The sequence below is a fragment of the Pleurodeles waltl genome, chromosome 9 (assembly GCF_031143425.1).
Source record: "Pleurodeles waltl isolate 20211129_DDA chromosome 9, aPleWal1.hap1.20221129, whole genome shotgun sequence".
Taxonomy (NCBI): Eukaryota; Metazoa; Chordata; class Amphibia; order Caudata; family Salamandridae; genus Pleurodeles; species Pleurodeles waltl.
The window spans coordinates 373,894,774-373,916,585 of record NC_090448.1 but is presented as its reverse complement, the minus strand read 5'-3'; the positions used below and the strand labels follow the sequence as shown (position 1 = coordinate 373,916,585).

The 21,812-nt window shown below is 41.5% G+C and overlaps 1 protein-coding gene across 1 annotated transcript in view; it reads left to right on the top strand.

The window, feature by feature from the left end:
* LOC138258627 (adenosine deaminase domain-containing protein 2-like) overlaps positions 1-21,812 on the top strand; it is a 239,768-nt gene that overhangs the window by 131,502 nt on the left and 86,454 nt on the right. Inside the window, exons 3-6 of the mRNA XM_069205965.1 lie at positions 5,319-5,480; positions 11,548-11,697; positions 18,578-18,640; positions 20,181-20,306. Of these exons, the coding sequence (XP_069062066.1) occupies positions 5,319-5,480; positions 11,548-11,697; positions 18,578-18,640; positions 20,181-20,306 (501 nt within the window). The remainder of the gene's footprint in view (positions 1-5,318; positions 5,481-11,547; positions 11,698-18,577; positions 18,641-20,180; positions 20,307-21,812) is intronic.

Genomic DNA, 21,812 nt, shown 5'->3' with positions numbered 1-21,812 from the left:
AATGTGAGAAAAATGTGATTTGTTTTTTTAGCTAAATTGGAGGTTTGCAGGGGACTTTGGGTAAAAAAACACTGAGGCATCTACGCAAGTTACACTTCCCTGGACTTCCTCAGGTGACTAGTTTTCAGAAATGTCTGGATTTGGTATGCTTCCTTAGATGGCTGTCGAGCCCAGGACCAAAAACGCAGGTGCCCCCCATTCGCCCCCCCCCCCCCCCCCCCCCAACAAAAACAGGTAGTTTTCATTAGAAAAATGTGATGTGTCCACGTTGTGTTTTGGGGCATTTCCTATTGCGGGCAGAAGGCCTACCCACACAAATGAGGTACCATTTTTATCGGGAGACTTGGGGAATGCTAAGTGGAAGGAAGTTTGTGGTTCCCTCAGATTTCAGAACTTTCCATCACTGAAATGTGAGGACATTGTGTATTTATTTTGCCATTATTGAGGTTTGCAAAGTATTCTGGATAACAAACTGGTAAGAGCCCCACAAGTTACCCCATCCTGCCCTAGGTGTCTAGTTTTCAAAATTGCACAGGTTTTCTAGGTTTCCCTAGGTGCTGGCTAGAGGCCAAAGTCCACAGCTAGGCATTTTCCAAAAAAACGGTCAGATTTCAATGTAAAAATGTGATGTGTCCATGTTGCGTTTTGGGGCGTTTCCTCTTGTGGGCACTAAGCCTACTCACACAAGTGAGGTACTATTATTATCAGGAGACTTGGGGAACACAGAATAGAAGAAAAGTGTTACATCCCATTGTCTTTCTCTACATTTTTTCCTTCCAAATGTAAGACTGTGTAAGAAAGAAATCTATTTGAGAAATGCCCTGTAATTCACATGCTAATATGTGGACCCCCGAATTCAGAGATGTGCAGATAACCACTGCTTCTCAACACCTTATCTTATGCCCATTTTGGAAATACAAAGGTTTCCTTGATACCAATTTTTCACTCTTTATATTTTAGTAAATGAATTGCTGTATACCAGGTATACAATGAAAATGCAGTGCAAGGAGCAGCTCATTTTGTAGATCTGGGTACCTAGGGTTCTTGGTGAACCTACAAGCCCTGAATATCCCCGCAACTAGAAGAGTCCAGTAGACGTAACTGTATATTGCTTTCAAAAATATGTCAGAGCTGGAAAAAGTTACAGAAGAAAACATAGACAGAAATGGCTTTTTTATCAAATCAATTTCAATATCTTTTTTTATTTCAGCTGTTACTTTCTGTAGGAAAATCTTAAAGGATCTACAAAAAAGGACCCCTTGCTGAATTCAGAATTTTGTCTACTTTTCAGACGTGTTTAGCTGTCCAGCATCCACCATTGGTTTCACCCCCATTTCTGTCACTAACTGAAAGGAGGCTGAAAGCACAAAAAATAAAAATGGGTTATGTCCCAGTAAAATAACGAAACTGTGTTGAAAAATGTGGTTTTCTGATTCAAGTCTGCATGTTCCGGAATGCTGGGCAGATATTTATTTTAGCACAGCAAATACTTTGGTGCTATTTGCAGGGGAAAACCACATGCTTTCTTCTGCAGCACTTTTATATTTTGGCTAATTTGCTGGGGAAGCCACAATCTCTGGGTACCTTCAGAATCCCCAGGATGTCGGAAAAAGTACGCAAAGTTGATTTGGATAGCTTCCGTGGATTAAAAAGTTATGAGGGCCTAAGTGCGAATTACCCCAAGTAGCCAAAAAAAAGACTTGGCACAGGGGGGGAAAAGCCTGACAGAGAAGGGGGTTAAACCTCTAACTGGGTGTTAACTAAATGTGTTCCAGAAAACTCCTGCATTCCCCATATGCACAGCTGTTCTTCCAGATATGTACATGTAAAGAAGACCCTAAAAATTGAGACTTTGAGCCCTGAATGCCAATGGGCTGATAAATTTATCAAAAGTACATTAGCTCCTGATTTGTTTTCTTCCTGCCTCCCTTTAGCCCCGCCCATTGCCCCCTGCGCTTAACCTCTTCCCAGCATCATCTTAGCAATGCCTTTGCCTCTCTCTCACTTTTTGCCTTTGTTTTGCCTCTCTCACTTGTTTCTACTGTTTTGCCTCTTTCTCTCATTCTCTGCCTTTTCTCTGGGCTTCTTTTCTCTGTGCTGCTTTACTTCGTGCCTCCTTACCTTGTGCCTCGAGCATTCGCTCAACCCCTTCCTGTGCATTTTCTCCTCCCTTCTCCCCCTTACCTGCTCTCCTGCATATTCCTCTCACATATTTTTTCCTCCTCTTGTTACTGCCTCTTCTCAGCCCTGCCTACTGTTTCCTGTGCTCCTCCCCCTCCCAGGACCTACTTCATGACAGCCACACCAAAGTCAAGCCTGTCTGCGCCTGTCTGCACCTGTCTGCACCTAGACCGCTTCGAGTGCCACAACCCTTGGTCGGATCACCCACTGCTGTTACTATTGTCAGCGACCCTCCACACACTTGACCCTAGATGCCCCTCTACCCACTGCTGCACTACCCCTCACAGCACAGTGCGACCTTCCTCTTGCACCCAAGGTCACTTCACCTGCAGCAACTCTGCACCACATACGCCCCTACTCAGACTCCCACATAACCAGCTCACAACCTCACCTCACCCATCACCACACCCGACCTTCAGCATACCCTCACATTAATTGCCCTAAACACACACTCCTTCAAAAACACGCCAGCGAAATTTGGGACATTCTCAACAACACACCAGACCTCTTCTTCCTAACGAAAACCTGGATGAACCCCACCTCCGCTCCTGACATTGCTGTGGTTGCCCCAGTAGGATACAAAATTAGATGCCAGGACTGCACCCATAAACATGGTGGAGGACTCTCCATCATCTACAAAGACACCATCAGATGCACAACCACCACTGACCTGGACATCCCTTTCATGAAGCACATGCACTTAGATCTGAAAACAAACACCACCACCACTGTGATGAGCACCGTAACCTACAGACCACCCAGTCCGACAGGCAACTTCAGCAACTTAACCTCAGACTTCATATGTGCCCTTGGCATCAACTCCAAGAACTTTTCTTCTCAGCAACTTAAGCTTCCACCTAGAATACCCCTCCGACCACTGCTCCACCAATCTCCACAAGGGTCTACACAACATAGGATTTTCTCAGCTCATCAGACTCTACTCACAACAAAGGACACATTTTAGATGCGATCTTTGCCTCCGACAACAGTATCAGCTACTGCTCCGCCTCTCCACTCACATGGATCAACAACTACATTATCGATTTCAATATTTCCACAACACAAGCCAAAGCTCTCATCAATACCTACCAACCCAGCTGGGACTGGACCAGAATGACAGAAACAAATTGCTCTACACTCTAAAAGGAAAACAACCCCACACCATCAACAACCTAGCCAAGGACATCACCCACTTCAACCAATGGATCTCCAACTGTGCTGACACTCTTGCACCCATCAAAACTCACAAACATCGCAGAACCACCAACCGAGCCTCTTGGTACAAGAAAAATCCCAGAAATCCAAAAGGTTCTGCAAACAGCTGGAGTTGAAGTGGAGGCGAACTAAGACACCAATGGAGATCAACCTACAAAGTCTTCCCCAGGCACTACCACCACTTCCTGAGAGCTACCAAGAGAAGAGCCCTGGAAGATACTCACTGAGGAAGACACCACCTCAGTTATGAATACTGTCCACTCAGGGGGGCTTTCACAGGCCTATGTCCACAACATACCTGCAACCTTGGAGGATCCATGATCAGCAAATCCCTCACCCACATCAATTCCTCTGTCAACTCACAACATGGAAGCTTGCAGCAGTAATAGCCCTCCTAGAAAATACCATCAACTGACCCCAATGAACTAAGCATCTTCCATCCTATCTCACTACTATCGTTCCCAGCAAAGGTGATAAAGCAATCAGCTAAAAACTCACCAACCACCTGGATCGCTACAATCTCCTTGATCACTCCTAATCCGGATTCCCCAGCAATCACAGCACAGAGACAGCACTTATCGTTGCCACAGATGAGATCCGTACCCGTCTAGATCTAGAAGAAGCTACCGCTCTCATACTGCTGGACCTTTCTGTAGCATTCAACATTCCCCCCTTCCTCCCTTACACATTGGAGCAAAACGTGGATGTCATCAGATCCCACACCATCTCCTACACTGATGACAGCCAACTCATTGTCCCGGTCAAACAACCCCCTCCCCCCAGCCAGATCCAGCTTCACCGACTGTATGATCCATGTAGGCGAATGGAGGAGAGCCAGTTGCCTGAAACTCAAATAAATAAGACAAGAGTACTGATCATCAAAACAAAAACCTACCCTGGGGCTTCACCTGGTGGTCATCAGAGCTCAATCCTACACAATCGCCCACCAACCACGCACGCAATCTGGCGTTCATATTGGATAATAAGCTCAACATGGCTGCACAAGTGAACACAGTTAGCTCCTCCAGCTGCCACATACTACGCATCCTTAAAAATAAATAAATAAAGCAAGTGCGCCAGATGTACTATCACTCAAGCCCTAATCACCAGCTGACTTGACTATGGCAATGCACTCAATGTTGGATGCCCCACCCCCTTCTCCGCTGTCTTCAGGCCATCCAAAACACTCCTGCCAGACTCGTCCTGGACCTCCCCTGGAACACCGATATCACGTCTCACCTCTGATCTCCACGGGCTGGCAATACACAAATGTTGCCAATTCAAACTCCTCACACATGCATACAAGGCACTGCATAACATTGGACCAGCATACCTCAACTCCCGCTAGACCACCCGGCACCTTTGTTCTGCCTCCTGTCTATCTCTGGCACATGCAAACCCAAATCCGCAGAAGCAGAACAGTAGAGCTAGCCTTCTCCTACCTAGCATCCAGAGCATGGAACGACCTCCCTTCACACCTCCTCACTTATGGAATTTCATAAGAAGCTTAAGACCTTGTTCTTCAACTAAGACCCTGCATGCAACATTGACACTTGGTCCAGCCCCTGCATACTCCTCAGGAGATCAGTTGCGCTTTACAAACCCCCATAACATAATATGCTGATATTTAGAAGAGTAGAATGGGCAGTGAAAACCTATATTTGTGGAATTGTATATGATAAGCCTGGACGTGTTCATGTTTTTTCCATTTACCATATCACCACTTGTAATGAGAGGTATTTACTGTAATCAGAAATTAACCTTAACCTAGGTTTCAGTGTTTACCAGGAGCAGTAAGTATCTAAGCCCACTGTGGAGAACTCTTAATCGTAGTCCAAAAGGCATCAAAAGTGTATTTGAAGAAAAACGTCCTGTGTTTGTAAGTTAACTGCTTCTGTGTTTCTTGCCTCTAACCTGGACAGAGCCAGCTGTTGTCCCAGCCTTACATGCCGATACCTCCAAATCAGGCCTGGAAGTGCTGCAGAATAATTGGGAGATGCTGGAGAGCGGACCGGTCAACTTGTTGAGCCAATATGCTCGGGCTAAGGGCGTCACACTTAAATTAGTGGAGTGCAGCTCTCAAGGTAAGAGGACCCGGAAGGTCAGGCACGTGATGGACATGTGGGGAGTTAATTAAATATGCAAAGTGGAATTAAAGCAAGTCTAAAGCGTATGCTTCATGGACTCACTACTTTCGCTGGGCTCCTGCAGCAATATTTAATGTACTGTACAGTATTCCCCTTCCGCATGCACTTTAGATACTGCCTGAATCTGTGAATTAGAATCCCAGACCCAATTCTAACTGCCTACACTCTCCCTCTCACAACCCCTACCAGTAAAGCCCCACTCCCTCAACCTACAGATACACTTTACCTCCTTAGCGATCATTGGTTTTAACCTTTAAACAACCAATGGGCCATATTTTGTAAAGCCTTGCCAAAAAAGGGCCAAATCTGTTTGTACCTTTTTGCGTTTGTACATTATAGAATCGAACCAGCTAGTTTTGGCCGAGGCTGCATTTTATATTTGTTTGCAGTGGGGCATACACTAACCAAAACACGTTTATGCGATAAGGTTTATATCAGTAGGTTATTTTTGGTGTGATTAAGTTGAGTTAAAACACTTTGTTCTCTTCTGTTTTGTGTCATCAATATACATGGACAGTTGTTTGGCTCTTGTGTAAAACAAAAAACGGTCAAAGCTGTTGCCTCCGTGCCATATTACACTAGCTGAAAAATAGTGCATATTAACATTTACTTGATGCAACCAGCCAAACCTTTTCCATCGTGTCCCTTAATGTTTTGTGAAAGACCCATGGCTAGACTCACATGAGTTCTAGGTTCCCTCTTGTTAATGCACCTTAGTCCTCACATTTTTAATCTATCCAGAGAAAAACAGTAGTTTAATAAAAATGTTCCTGCATTTTTTCTGTCTTCTTGCTTGGTCCTCTGCTGGTCCTTGTGGGTGCAAGTACTTCTTTCATTAAGTAATTGAATAGTGTCACCCATCCCAGGGTGCACCTTTGGAAGAAACATTTAACACCTATCTTTCTCGCTCTGTTTCTCTATATTTTTCTCTCAATCTTTCTCTTTATTTCGTCTGAAATCCTAAATCTCACTAAAATGATATTTTGTGACAGATCCCTTTCATAAACCTTTTATTTTTTTAAGTGGAAAAAAAGAAAATATTGTGCGGTCAAGTAAAAGTAATGGAGCTTGGTGGGTAGCAGCTTTATGAAGCTGAAACTGAGCTTGCACCTGTATGATAGCCACAGCTCCACTGATAGTTTTATCCAGGCTGTTTCCTCGGTAACTTTTACCAGCTGCCAAGAGGGGATGCCTTAGAAATGATCTGTCCTTTTAATTTGACAGGCAAATGCTTTCACTTCACTTCACTAATATTTTAATTGATTGGCATTTCAAACTAGTTTTTATCTGCCTTTTCTGATTAAAAATCCTTTCCTTTTCATTTGTTTTTGGCATCCCTTCACAGACATGCCTTCACTTTTTGTCAAGCACCTTTTCGCTGGAAGAAGAAATTCAGAAAAGACCCCTACACCTTTTATTTACGTTGCCTTCATGACTCCCATTCTGTGGAGGAATGTGAATTTTGATCTAACATGTCCAGGAAAACCCTAAAGAACAAAGACTTATCTTGGAGTGAGGGAAACTGAAAGAAGGCTAACACTCCAAATACCTTGCTGAGTTACAATAATCTGGCCTGGCAGGGGATGGGACAGCCCCTCGCTTTGGCCTCACTCATCTCAGCCACCTCCCCCCACCCCTTCCAGTGATGGTTCAGATGAAAGTGTCACCCCAGCCAGTCAATATTCAGCAGTATGCCAACGAAAAGCATGCTGTTAAGGACTGAGAAGGCCTCAAGGCAGAAGAATAAGACACTTGATATCAAGAACCTTTGTGTCAAAAGCTTTGTGTTTGACATTTTCAATCAAAATGTGAGCACCCCAATGACTTTCCCGTTTGGAAGAAAGCCTCTCATCGTCCTGGACCTTCCTCCATTTGATTCCTCACCTGTTGACAACCCCCACCCCCCTCTTCGATTTCAAAAGGGCTTCCAGATATGGAAATAAATCCAGTAAAAAAAAAAAAAACTTAGTTCCACAGAAGATTGTGGCTAAAAATGTTGTTCCAAAATTCCTATCCCTTGGAGGTCATTCACTCCAAAGGAGTAGGCTCCAAAATCAAGAACCCTGTACTCAACAGTGTGAACAGATGCCAAGGTGGGATCAAGCCTCTAAATGGGAATGCACACAAGACTAAAGTTCTTGAACTATACATTAAGATAAAGCTTAAGAGCAACATTCAAACATATTTGTTAACATCTACTACCCCCACCTTGAAGAGTATAATTAGACAACTTTGTCATGTTCCAAGATATTTGTTGGGTGGAGCATCCTGAGGAAACTTACCTATGCACTGGGCGTCCTGCTTTGAACCCTTCAGTTCGAAGCATCATCAGTCCCTTCAATTCATTCTGGAAATGTTTGAGCTAGTTATGATGATCTTCCTTTCTTCTGCATCCACCGAAAGCAGCACTGTCACACCAATCAAAAAATATAAGCCATTGCAGAAGACTTTGAGTAGGTCTTCCTGCAAGTTTTGAATATAGTGTCCGCAGAGATGAATAGGTATTCCATCATCCTGTAAAGAACAAATGTTTTGACTCATTGGGGCAAACAATATATGGAATATCGGCAACAGCCGTGAAGTAGCTACGGACCCAAAATTATCTGAAGGACTTGGCAGCAACTATTACTGCCATTGCCTCGCTCTAAGATGATCTTCCTGGCTACGTTTGATAGGTCTAACTGGATGCTCACCAAAGAATATTTAACCTCCTCTTCTCCATGTTTTCTTTATTCTGCTCTCAGACAGATATAAAGGTATACTGAGTAAAGGCACAGGTGGAGACATTGACGTTTTTGGCTCTTGCAAATGAAAAGGGAATTCCCGTCCCTCACTACAAGACCCAAGAAAGAATGTAACACCACTGTAGATTTCAGCTGTCTAACTAGTAGCAGCACTTCCACCAAAGAATGCCATCTTGGGTCTGAGGAAGACAACAGCAGAAGATCGCCATCCTGCTGGAAAATTGTGACCCCCTTATTTCTCATGTCCTGGCAGCCACTTCCGTAGGAGTAAGCATTTCCTGTTTGAATTACATAATTGTGCAAAATAGCACCCGTAGTTGGTTGCTGACACTTTTATAAATTGGCTTTAGCTTACTGTTCCGGGCATCTTCTTTTGCCATTCCACTGAAATTTCTTTTCTCCAACCACGGCTGCACACAACAATTAGTCTATTTCTTACTGAAAAAGAGATGTTGGACCAGTTCCTTTGTGCCAGAAAGGCAAAACAAATGAATCAAACAAAAATCAAATCAAAATGTAGACATCCAACGATCTCCGCAGCACCATCAAGTAACTAGATGAGCCTCATCAGTCTGCAGGATGCACGCTTTCACAATCCGATTGTAATGTATAAGGAGGCACCACAGATTTCTTCTATTCCACGTTGGAAAAAAACTGTGATAATACATGGCCCTTCTGTTCTGCCTGCAGTCTGACCCACAAGTTTTTCCAAATGCATGGCATTGACATCAGCCCATCGAAGGCTGAAAAAGGTATTCCACTCAGTAGAGTAGAGTTAATTGATTTGATGGTTGTAGGGCATGCCTTCAATCCTCTTCCAATCTTTTTTTGTGTGACTGAAAAAGATATCTGTCTACCGTATCGAAAGATTAGCGGATTCTAATCCTTCAGAAGACAGCCTTTATTCTGTAATGCGAGGGGGGAGGGGAGGGGGTGGGAGAGACAGTTCACTACCCAAAATCTTTCCCATTGCCTATGCAAGTCATCCAGTATCTGGGTGCAGTCCAGACAATCAAAAGGAAAGTGCTTCCTATGAACTATATACTGTCTCGTATTCAGCTAAAATGTTAAACACTGAATAAAATATAATATCAAATAACTTGTCTTTGTTGCTTGACCCCTTGATATGTATGTTCATCTCTGAATGTCCACCTGAACATAAATCCTTTACAGAAATGTTTGGAATACACATGGAAACAGTTCTCAAGAAACTGAGAGGACGAACAGGGCAAAAAAAGACGTGATGAGGTTAATATTCTATCTCTGGAAGGGGAGGCCATCTGGTGCTGGCTGATAGGCAAGAACCTTGATCATAGCAGTCCATTTTCTTCGAATTGACAGCCAATCACGTGTGGAAAATTTCCAATTCTATAAAATTCTATTTTTGTATTTTGTAATTCAGTTCCTGTGCATTACTATGAAAATAAGTGATGATTTCTTCGCATTATTATTGCCTACAGAATGCACAAACGTGTTGCAATAGTACACTCTGAAACCTCACCAGCTGCAGCTATGACACCTTGGTAATTACCAGAGGCTGGTAGGTGGAAAGAACATAAAACCTGCACATGAGCAGGGATTGAATTACTTTGCAGTGTATAACTCTCAAGCTGTGGCTTTAAATCCGCTATGAGGTCCAGTATTAACGCTCTACTTAGCATGTACTTCACATAAACCTATTTCTCAGTTTGTTGGAAAAGATTTATTCGGATTCTAAAAATCGTCTTCTGTATCCTTCTCTGCAATCCTGCCAGTGTATACATTCCTACTTCATATATTAAACCTGCCATTGTTGAAGCTGCAGAGGCACGGTGGGGATGTTTTTATACTTTGCACATAGTTATCATCTGTCTTGAGTTGATGGTAAATTGCACATGCAAATGGTCATTTTGAGAATAATTGCAATTTTCGAATGAGTTTAACATAATGATAGAGAGTCGTTATTACAGATTTGTTAAATGCTACTCGCTATTTTAAGTCGCAAAAATAACATTTTACAAAAAAAAAAGTGCAAACGGCCCTTCCATACATAGGAAAAGGATGTTTTTGCTATCTGTAATCCATTTGCAATAGATTACCGATTCACAAACGCTTCGTACATATGGCCCATAAGATTTTTGTTTTAACTGTTCATGTGTAGACTTCTGGCTTTCTTACTGAAGATGATGTTGAATTTTCTTATTAATCCAACATGGCCAAACCACGCCTAGTTATTTTAATATCTGTCTTCTGCAGCAGAGATTCTTTAAACAAACTGAACTCCAGATGAATAATCGAATTATACTAAGACATGACCAATAAAATCTGAAAACCTAAGCAATGTTTTGTACATTACAGGCCCATTCATTCTGGCGTAGTTGCCTCTAAGCAGTACATATCTAGATGGATATTTACTCCGCATCCCTAAGTTACCAAAAGGCTAAAGACTCCTTTCTTACGGAGCGCAAACCCACTTCGAAAGGAGAAATGCTGTTGGTGCAGCTTTATTGATTAGTGCCTCTTTCTCTGACATTTGCATAGTGCAAACAATGGAGGCCCGCAAACACTTTCCCCTGGCATTTGTCTGAACGTGGGCTCTAGGGCTGATATCCATGTGTACCAAGTCTCTTTTTTAACCAGTACCATTAATTCAGCCAACCTGTAGTAATGTTAACCTGTGTTTGCTCTCCTTCTAAATAGGGCCTCCCCTCCTTTCAAATAGGGCTGGACTTGCTAGGCTATTAAGGGTCTGCCTACCATTTATGATCAAATAAGGTTCACTTACTTTTATTGTGAGTTGTTCATCGTGGTGACTCTCATTGAAGTCAAACAAGAAACCACCTTCCTGGCTGTGCCATAAGTATGGTGATGAAGTATCTTTTCGTTTCCTTGAAATAAACTGAAGTAACAGAGTACAGAGCATTATGTGGCATTGGAGATGCTGACTATCTTGAAGGAGCCATCTACTTTGTTGTGCTTTCTTGAAGCTGCTGTCTCTTTATTCCATTTTCCTCACTTTCCTTTGCTTTTTAAAAACTATGTTTGACAGTTTTAAAGGGCTAAGATTCATGGTTTAAGTTTACATTTTAATTGTTGCAGACAACTTGCTGCAGGATCATGCACCTAGCCTTGACTACATAGTGTTTGTAACTGCAGTGAAGATTCCTATGGTGGAGAACTTGTATTAAATTTAATTTAATTTTGCGCTTGTTACTCTTGAAGTGCATAAAATAGGCTAGGAATACAAATTAATCACTCCACTTCTGACATGTTGCATGCAGGGCCCTCCCTTGATTTCACAATGGAAGCAGTAGTGGATGGCATAACTTTTCCAAAAGGATCAGGATGTAACAAGAGGGAAGCTAAAAGCCGAGCAGCACGTCTTGCTCTCTGCAAGCTGCGACAGATGTTGGAATCTGAGGAAGCAAAAGGTAACTGATGAAATATGATTTTCCTTAGTGACATTTTCAGCTCTGCTTTCTTTTTTCCCCATCATGTGGGCATTTCATGCCCAGTCTGAGGGTACGTAAATTTAGTAACATGATATAGAGAATAGTGTTTTGGTGACTTTAAAGAAATGAACTTTACAGCCTCAATTATATCTGTGTGTATTCCTGCATTCTGATCGTGGCTGGAGTCATCGTGTCTATTGGGGACAAAGGACAAGTCCAAGGCTGTGGTGAAGGCTACTCTGAAGATCCTACAAGTCTTTCACCAACTCTGAATATGGTGTTTCCCTTGCACCTCCTAATCCTTCTTTGATTTACTTATTTTTCACCTTTAGTAGATTTATGATAATGCCATGTTCCCACAGCTCTTCCCTAGACTATGAAATCCTTGGTTATCTTTATTTTGAAGACGTGTAAATGTAGCAGAGCATATGTTTCTTGTTGACCCCTGTCTTTAATAGATCTATCCCAGATTAACCCTGAAATAACCACAGTAGTGGTTTACCTTTATACAAAATTGATTTTTACTCTAGTGAGTCCTTTTATGTTGAAGCATTTAACATGTGTGAGGCTTAGTACATGTTTCCTTTTGCTGATCACCCTCCTTCAAACATGCTTGCTGGCCAAGGCACCCACTGATGGATAATGTGGCACATAATCACGCTCGCTGAAAGCAATATACAGGGATGGCCGGATATCTCGCCTGCCGTTTTACAAGTTCCATAGGATATAATGGAACTTGTAATACGGCGGGCAGGATATCCGTCATGTTTGTGACAGATTATCCCATCTGCCAAGATCGTAATTGGGCCCTAAATGCCTGTAAAACTGTTTTTGCTCAATGGTACTGATCATTGGCTGAAAAACTGTAGCACATACAGTCTATTTTTTATGGAGATCTTTGGGATTTCATTAAAGTGAAAACATTGGGATTGAATTTTATTTCTTAATCAAATATGAGTAGTCACTGATATTTGCATTGGTTGCCGATTTTTTCAAATTTAAGGAATTAACTTGGACATGCAAAGCATTATTTGAGAGCCTGTTGTGCATTTTGAGTAACATTTTGTTTGCTACTCTCTCAAGAGTCTTAAAGTCCTGTGTTTAAAAAACAAAATCCCCCCCCAAAAATCTAGCACAACCTAATTGTTTTTAGATGAAAGCTAGAGTGAAATTGGTCCTGGTCATCACAGTCTCCCTTTGAAACATGTTGATAGAGAGTATTAGACTCAACAGCCCTTTCCTATTAGAAAGGCCATTAAAACATGCGTTTAAGTAAATCTTGTATCTTAGACGTTGCATCTGTGCTAGGATTTTGATGCTGTGTAAATATTAAGTTCATTGTTTTATATTCCTTCAACTAAAAGTGGAAAAAGTGGAATTGAGTGGGGTTTAATTTGTTGCCATGATTTGATTAGGAAATATGTTTTAGTCAGCCAGCCTGTGGATATCATGATATCTTTAGGCCATAGTGTGCCACTGATAAGCTAAAGCAAAAGGTGAATAGTATGTTCAGTTCTTTAGGTTTGGATTTGCATGATATTTGATTATTCTCCAGTACTAAATTGGGAGTATTTTTCTAACAATAATTAACATACTTCATATTATGTCTTCAAGTAACCAACATGTGAATGGGCTATTTTCTACAATGTGAGCTCACTTTTTCCCTATTTCCCTGCCATGCAGTTACTTTTTCCTCTAGCACCTTTAGTAAATGCTACTATACAGGAGTTCTCCAAGAGTTCTGTTTTTCATCTACTTCATCTAACCTAAGTGCTTCTCGTGGCAACATGTTTGTGTCTAGAGATTCACTCAGTGCTTCCTCTACCAGATAGAATGTGTTGATTTTCAAGCTGTGCATAAGAAAAATAGGACAACTTTATTTAAGACGTGTTGAGTGTGCATATACTGCCGCTATCAAGACCTTCATTCCATAAAATATTCAGTATGTCAGATTTTTACTTTATGGGCTATTAGGGAGGTCTATGCAGGCAGTGCATGTTACATCTCAACGGAATCCTGAGAAATCGAGCCATTGACTCAAGTGACATCACAAACTATCCCCTCGTCAAAATCCCAGCGCTCAAGTCCCACTATAGGCTAGGATACTGAGAATTATAGGCAGAAGAGCCTCTTACTCAGAGTTGTCTGCCAACTCTTTGGAATACAACAAGCCTCTCCCTATTTCTAATGACTGCATACCACTTACTTCATGGACATCTCTGCCATGGCATCCAAAGCTGACCTGCTTTACCTCAGCTCTGGCTTCAGCCTTACCGAGGCTGAGATCATTTGTGCTGAACGTAATTGCCTCTGCTTTTGACGCTTTTGTCTTCATCCATGTTGATGTTAACAACAAAGCCATCTATTTTGACATCTTCAGTATCGTACCACTTAACATCGAGTGCTTTTTCCAGCTGTTGACATTCATAGAAAAATCTGCATTAGTGGTAGGGTAAGATATTAAAAAGCCAAGAAATGAAAGAAGAAAAGATAAAACTTAAAATAAAGTACCTCCAAGAAAAGAAGGCAGGTGGGCTCAAAGACAGCCTCGTCATTTATCAGGAAGAGAGAAAGAAACAGACACATACATCCACTGAGAAGAAGTTGACATGCCTCCCTATAGAACCAAGGAAGTCGCTGGAAAATAGTATGGTCCTGAAGCATATACTTGTAAAAATGAAACTTCTTCCACTTAACAGACCAAGCCATGACAGTCCTTTTAAGGCAGTGTAAAATAACCACTTCAGGAAGGCTATCTTGAGTATGAGAAAGAAATACCCTACCTCTCTGATGTGTGTGTGAAAGGCTACTATGAGGGTTGTCCCCCTCATTGGGGCCTCATACAAAAATAACTAAAACAGACTAGTAAGTATTCCTTAATTATGTTCCCATTCCCCTCACCAGGGCCTCCTCCCTATATGAAGACAAAGTATATTCTACAGCATTTGTGGAAGAATGCCATCTGTGTTTGGCCTGACTCAAGTGAGAAAGTGACTGAGTGAGACATTTGTCACTGAAATATCAACCAAATTGCATCTTGGTTTTAGGATTGCCCACAACCACTGACAACTTAAAAAGAGTGAAAAAGAGAATGCTGCAACATAAAAGATGAGCTGTAAGGGCTCTTTGAAATGGTTCATGATTAGAAATTTGCTGAATTTCGATAGGCGGTTGAATCAAATCTGAGGAACCAGAACCAAGAATGATCATCCTCATGAGTGGGAAAGTTTACCTGCATATTTGCAGGTCTAGATCCTTAGAAAGATCTGTGTGCGTACAGAAGACCTTGTACTGAATTCACAAAGCAACTAGAAGTACAGTACCCAACAGTCATACGTTATAATCCATCCTAACTGCTGTATTCTGGTAAAGCGCATCTTTTGAATGGTAAAGGCAGTTAGACCTAATTAACATGCATTCGTTTAATTTACTCTTCAGAGGACAGACCTTACCATTACAGGTTTCCTCAGATTAGGAGAGATGAGTGGATCATTTGGTTTTAGTTTCTGATAACGACCCAGTAAAAAGGAGCATGGTCCATTAATTGGCAAAGCCAGTTGGTCTCAGCAATCCCATAGGTATTAATATTGTCAGTGTCTTTTAACCATGTTTAGCCGTAGTCCCTCTAACAGTTAACCTATGAACTTAAGTTTCAGGCTGTTCAAAACCTGGGAAGTATTAAACCGTAATTGCTTATGTGACTTAACAAATAATTGTGCAGATAGATAGAAGATAGATGAAAGATAAGAGCAAAGATGGCGATAAGATATATAAAGATGGCGATAAGATGGAGATAAGATAAAATAAAATATAGAGAAAAGAGAAATGATAAAGAAAAGAGATGATAAAGCAAAGAGAAAAAGAAATGATTGAGAAAAGATAGATGATAAAGTAAATAGAGGAATGTTAAATGATAGAAAAAAGTTAGATGATAGATAAAATATAGAGAAAAGTTAAATGATAGATAAAAGATAGAGAGATAATAGCTAGATGATAGATAAGATAGAGTAATGATACAGTACTTGGGTGGTGTTCCATGGGAGGAAACAAAACATAAAGTGATGACATGACTATACAAACCAACAGTAACTACATGCATTTCGCACTGGGACTCAAATAGAAAACATCCTGGTCCTGTTTTAGTGTTATTTTTTGTTTAGATTTATTTTATTGAATTGAAATTGCGGCACAGAATGTAATAATAACGAGATCCTGTTTGACCACTGGCATTAATAAGAAGCTGCCCAGTCCCGGTCCCTGAATCATGGTGTGGCTCTCTTTTTAATCAAATTTTTATGGCACACAGACAAGTGAGGCCTATTGTTTTTGTTCGGGAACATGAATGTTTTTTAGAAGCCTTCCCTGAGGAAGGGGGAGATGCAAAAGGTGATACTACTCACCCAGAAGGAATGTCTTGTATGCAATTTGGGGAAAACTCTCAGCTAGTGGGGTAGGATTTAAAGGCGGTGGAGAGAAGCAGAAACTCTCCACCTCTCACAGACCAGAAATCCTTTTTAAGCACGAAGGCCATCGCTACTTGTCAGGGCTGCTGAGGATAATTAACTCTTTCAGTGCTTGGGACTGAGGAGGCCATGTGCCCCCGTTTTGTCTTAAGATGCGATTGCTATATCTTTTTTTTTAATTAAGATTTGTGATGCTTTGCACTAGGGAGTCCGTAAATGGTAAGTAAGAAAACGTGGTCAAACGTGAACAATACTCCAAGGCATTGCTTACAATCACCGGAGACGGCTAAGGCATCTTTCTGCTATAACTGTGAAAACAACAAACATGTGAGAGCTTTTCACCGATCAATTTATATGTTCTCTTCTCGGTTGCACCACAAGAATATTTTGTCTGAAAATTGCGAAGTAGGGCTGTTTGCGAAGAGCGCTGGGCTTATTTCTGTATTGAAACAACATGCTCCTCACACTAAGTATGTTGCAAAAACAACTTGTTTGGGCTTGCTTTTATATAACTTTAAAATATATATTTTTTTTTTCTCTTGTTTATAACGTTGTTACTTGTTTGTAATACAGTTGGCTTTAAAAAAGGTTTAGATTACAAAATGCTCACAGTGAGCAGAGTAATTCCCAACATATTTAAATGTAATTAGTTTGCGGATCCTGGCATTAATGTCAAGTTGATGGAGGTGGACGGTATCTAGACACATACGCACATGAATGTATATAGATGTGATTTATTAAATGAGGACCATGGTAGTACATATCAAGAGTGAAATCACAAAGGAGCAAGGAAAGAAGCAGGAGAAGGACATTAAAGTGACATCAGTTCATAAAGACAAGTGGCAACATAAATGACCGAGGCAATGTGAAAAGGACATTTGACAGTGTTAATCTGCAAGGCGTTAAAGCAGGTATCCCAATTGAATGGACAATAAAAATTTACTTGGGTGCTAAGCCAAGATGCGTAGAGAAATGATAGAATATAAAAAAAAATGGCTCAGTTTAAAAAAAAAAAAAAAAAAAACTTGCACCAAGAAAAATTGGAAAGCATTTGGCAGAAGGAATGTGACAGTGTGAAATGACACAACAGCAGTTGAGTTGGGCAGTAACAAGGGAATTGGAACATGAAAAGAATTATGTTAAGAGGGAGAACATCTTAATTGACTTGAAAAGCAAAGATTGCAATCAATCAATAGTTAACATATACCTTAGCAACTCACCAACACTCCCTAAGGGTACCGTACGCAGCAGTAGGCGGATTTAGCTACATAAAGAGCCTTATTGGAGCATCACAGCTGTTCTTCATGATGGCTCTCTTTGATGGTATATGCGTCCCGCCTGACCTTTACGTGCGGCCCTCCTGGTCAACAGCAGCACAGAGCTGCTGTTTACTCAGCACAAATATTAAAAATAGATTAAATAAACTAGCAAGCGTTTAGTCAAAGGTTAATTGATGTTAAGCAAAGGTAAAAACTAGGATGTCTTGCACAGCAGAACTTTAGGAACACCTTCATTTTTAAAGACATCTTGCAGCAAACATGTAAAAATATGCTAAAGTCTATTCAAAATCCAAACTCTCAGAACTGTTTCACCTTAATACATTAGATTATATCAGTGGGTAGCATTGAGAAGTATTTAAAAAAAAGTTATAGTTTTCAATATAAATTTAGGTTAATTCCTGCTTTGATTCTGCCTCCCTCCCCATCCCACCCCATCTCCCTCCAACAACAATGCCATAAGTGAATTAGGAGGCAAGTCATTTATGTGCATGTTTGAGTGGCCTGTGTTGCTATTATACATGAGCAATATTATAGTTTATTAAATCAAACACAGGAGAAGGTTTTATACAGCGCACATCCAAACGTCACTTATTCCTGTATGTGATAATGAAGAAAAAGGAAGGCGGGTGAAATAAAGCAATTCCTTAGGATCACACAATTTGGTCAAGTGGGGAAGCCGGGATTAAGCCTTGGGTTTATGGTTTCACATTGTGCAGTTCAGCCACTATGTGAACATGTTCCCTTCCACTACAATCAATGCACCCTTCTTCCCTCAGTATGCTTTTCTGAGTACCATGTATTGTGTATTCCCTTCACCATTGCGCAGGCCAATTTAAGGGAATACCTGCAGAGACGGTCTTTGGAGATACCAATATTAAAACCATCAAGAGCTTGTATCCCCATTTCATTTTCTCTTTCCAGTCCTGTGTCCCTTCTTATTTTTGCATTTCGTTTTGATTTTTTTTCCGGGTGGCCTGTCCTAATATGAAGAGAGTGAGCAGATATTCTTGTTGGAAATGGGTCTAGTTTTGGTTACCGTTGAAGTTCTAGATATTTCTTTCTTTCGTGTACTTAGTTGGATCATGGATCTTCGTATATATTTTTTTTTGGTTGCAGAATCTATGCCGGTTACCAAATCTGTCAGGCAGAAAGACAAATCAATTGAACCGCCCCCTATAGGTAAGAGACATTGGTGTTCTTGTTTTCTGCCCTCTTCCTTGCTTGAACTTTTCCTGTGATGTACACGAGTGCGCCTCTGTCATTAACTATTATTCTTTGTTCAGTTCGACTTCATCGACCTAGACTCCAGTATGTTTTGTATGCTCTCCTTTCTCGCCCCTTTACAGTTTATCTGCTTCTTTCCTATCTGCTTAGAACTCTGCTGCATGTGCATCTATAGAAACTGCCTCTAGGTACCCAAATATGTATATAATGGAACAGTTAACCCTCATGAGGGAGCCTATTGGATCTCCTTAGGTGGGTATTGCATGCGAGAGGATTGCACAACAATATTTTGTAGTATCCTATTGTGTGTAGGTGCTCGGCAATACACAGTTGTTCGGCATCTTGTCCGTTTGTGCAGTGGAGTTCCTCTTTCAATAGCCTTGAACATGTCTAGAATAGTAGATGCGCCTACTTTGCCGACTGCAGGTGGTTATCATCGCTGTTTCATTTCAGCTCCCACTCGACCCAGTGAGAGGCGTAATTATGACCTTACCATCTCCAACATAGAGTGTTGATGTATTTTCGCTTCAGTGCCTTTCCCAGGGGCTAATTGGGGCACTTGTAGAACTTAAGTACAGCGTCTTGGTAAACCGAAAAGGGGCATTACCACTGTTCAACTCTACTCGCTGAACAATATTGATGTTTCTTTTTATCGCCACCCACACCAAACAGGAACACTGATGCTTTTTCAGCCCAGCTCCAGCCCTACCTTTGAGACGTACTGAAATAGTTTAATTCAAGCCCGACATACTCTAGAACAGAGGTCTTCAGACTGGGGGGCCTCAAGTGATCCCAGGGGTGGCGCCTAACTCTGGCCAAAAGAAGCATTATACAGATTACAGGCCTTTGTTTTAAGCAGAGGCATGTTATTGCATTTTGAAAAAGGTAACAGTACTTAACTGCAATGTTTAAATAGGTCTAGACATATTTAAACATTGCCATCTTTATAAAATAAGTGTGAAAAATTCTGAGGGGGGGGCCCAATGATTATTATTTTTCAACTGGGGGGGGGCGCAGCGTAAAAAAGTTTGGAGACCACTGCTCTAGAAGGACTGCTGACATGTCATCATCCTCCTCAGCCAATAAATACTGTAGCTACTTAGTTAAGGCATATAGTTCATCCAGTTCCTTCCACAGTACTGATGTTACTTCCTTCATACCTGCCCAATGAAGGGCCCAGTTACTGCTTGGTTCTGGGCCACCTCCACCCTCCCCTTACACAAAGACTGCTACGAAGGTTCAGATGCAGCTTTCGCTTTACATTGTGAGGTTTAGCAGTGAGAGCTGTGCCTTTAGATTATGATTGTAGTAGTGATAAGACGACGGTCTGGCACACTTCCATCATTTGATTTCTGTTGATATTTATTGACGGTTTCTTATAGGGTTACTTTATTACAGATAACTTCCCTTCTTCATCTCGCTGCATTTTTTTTGTGCCCCTTTGGTATCCTCATGAATTTATGTGCTATTTTTATTTGCATATCCCCCTGCCCAGAGCATGTTATTCCTCACGAGGACCGCTGTGCTGCACTCTGCAGTGATGTCTTTGATGGCCTTTTGGCAGACTTGCCGGATTACAAAAGTTGCAAGAGCAGCCTAGCAGCATTCATCATGGGACGTGGTAAGGACCACTTGCTTGGGGCTGAGTGGGCATGCACCATGTATTATGTTTTGTTGATTGGTTGTAAAGGGCACACTGTGTTCTCCCTTGAGGTTGGGTGGGGTGGGGTGAGGTGAATAAGTGATTCTTTAAAGATGAATCAGAGATCGGAAAGCTCACAATGGATTTGAAATCATAAGGTGGCATTGAGAGAATAACGGCGGTCTAAGAGTGAGATACAAGAGAGGCGGAAGCAGAGCGAAGGACCAGAGCATGATATAGAATGAAGGGAGAGGCGTGGTTGTGTTCCCCACCTGCCTATCAACCCCATGTTAGCTGAAGACCCTTCCTATTCCCTCCCCAGAAAATACATTGCCATGGGCAAGTCTAGGTTTAAAGTGATGGGAATGGAGAGAGAGGTGGTGGTTGGTTTGCCTTTCAGGTGCCCACAACTACGTTCCCCTAGGTAGAGATTCTGTGAGCTCACCTTGATTTTGAAGCCTAAGACATGGCTCTTTGGCCACAAAAAAAACCTGCATTGTCCTCTCACATCTAGGCTGCAAATCTGAATGTTCCCTTAAGGCCCTTGGTCTTGTCTCAAGTGGCTATCGTCTGGTTGCAGTAAGCCAGTTGTATAAAGTGCCTACTTCAGGATATTCCACTCCATTCTTTAGGCGGGAACTGTTAGCTGTTGCAGACGAAATACACATTGGTCTGAGGTCAGCCTCCGAAATAAAAGTTGGCCTTAGCAGCAAGTTTCTAAGGCCAAACATGAGGATGTAATTGTGGAGAAGATCACAATAAGACACAGCGTTTCAGGTTTATTAGCCAACTATGTCATCAGGGGAGTGGCAAAGTCTAATTATAATTTTCATTTTCTCCCACTGCGTGTACCAATCTTTCATATCTCGTCAAACGAGGTTACTTAGAATAGGATTGTAGTCAGGTGGCTAATTTATTTTTTTGAAACCAAGAGTCTTGATTTTCAACAAAACGTCCGCACTTAACCACAGTACGATTTCGTGGGCATATTATTTTCACCCATATCAGTTTCATCTGCTAAAAATGGGAGTGCTTAGAAACTGAATTCTAATAAGTGCTGTGTTAAAACATTGATTTTACGTTTAGTTGCCTAACATAATAGCATCCCCTCTCACCTTCTAGATTCTGTTACTCTACTTGGTACATACCCGTTACAAAGACTGGGATCAAGCACTCCGAGGATTCACTGTTATGGGACCTTGACTATGATGCTCATAAGGTGGGCCAATAGACCAGCACACACTGAAGATAAAAACACTGGGTAGTAACCCCTGGGCCGAGATTAGTACTCTTACCTTAATTTTCTCCCTATTCAAAGTGCATTGTCGGGCACGAGTTGTAGAACCTTCACCTAGAGGCTGCATCAATCTGTGGTCCAGCCTCACCTGTTTTGAGCCTAACAAGCCTGGCCCACAGCCATTTGTTTTGTGTTCCAGTCAACTTGTTTTTTCAACTTTGTTTTTTAAATAACATAAGTACTCGATC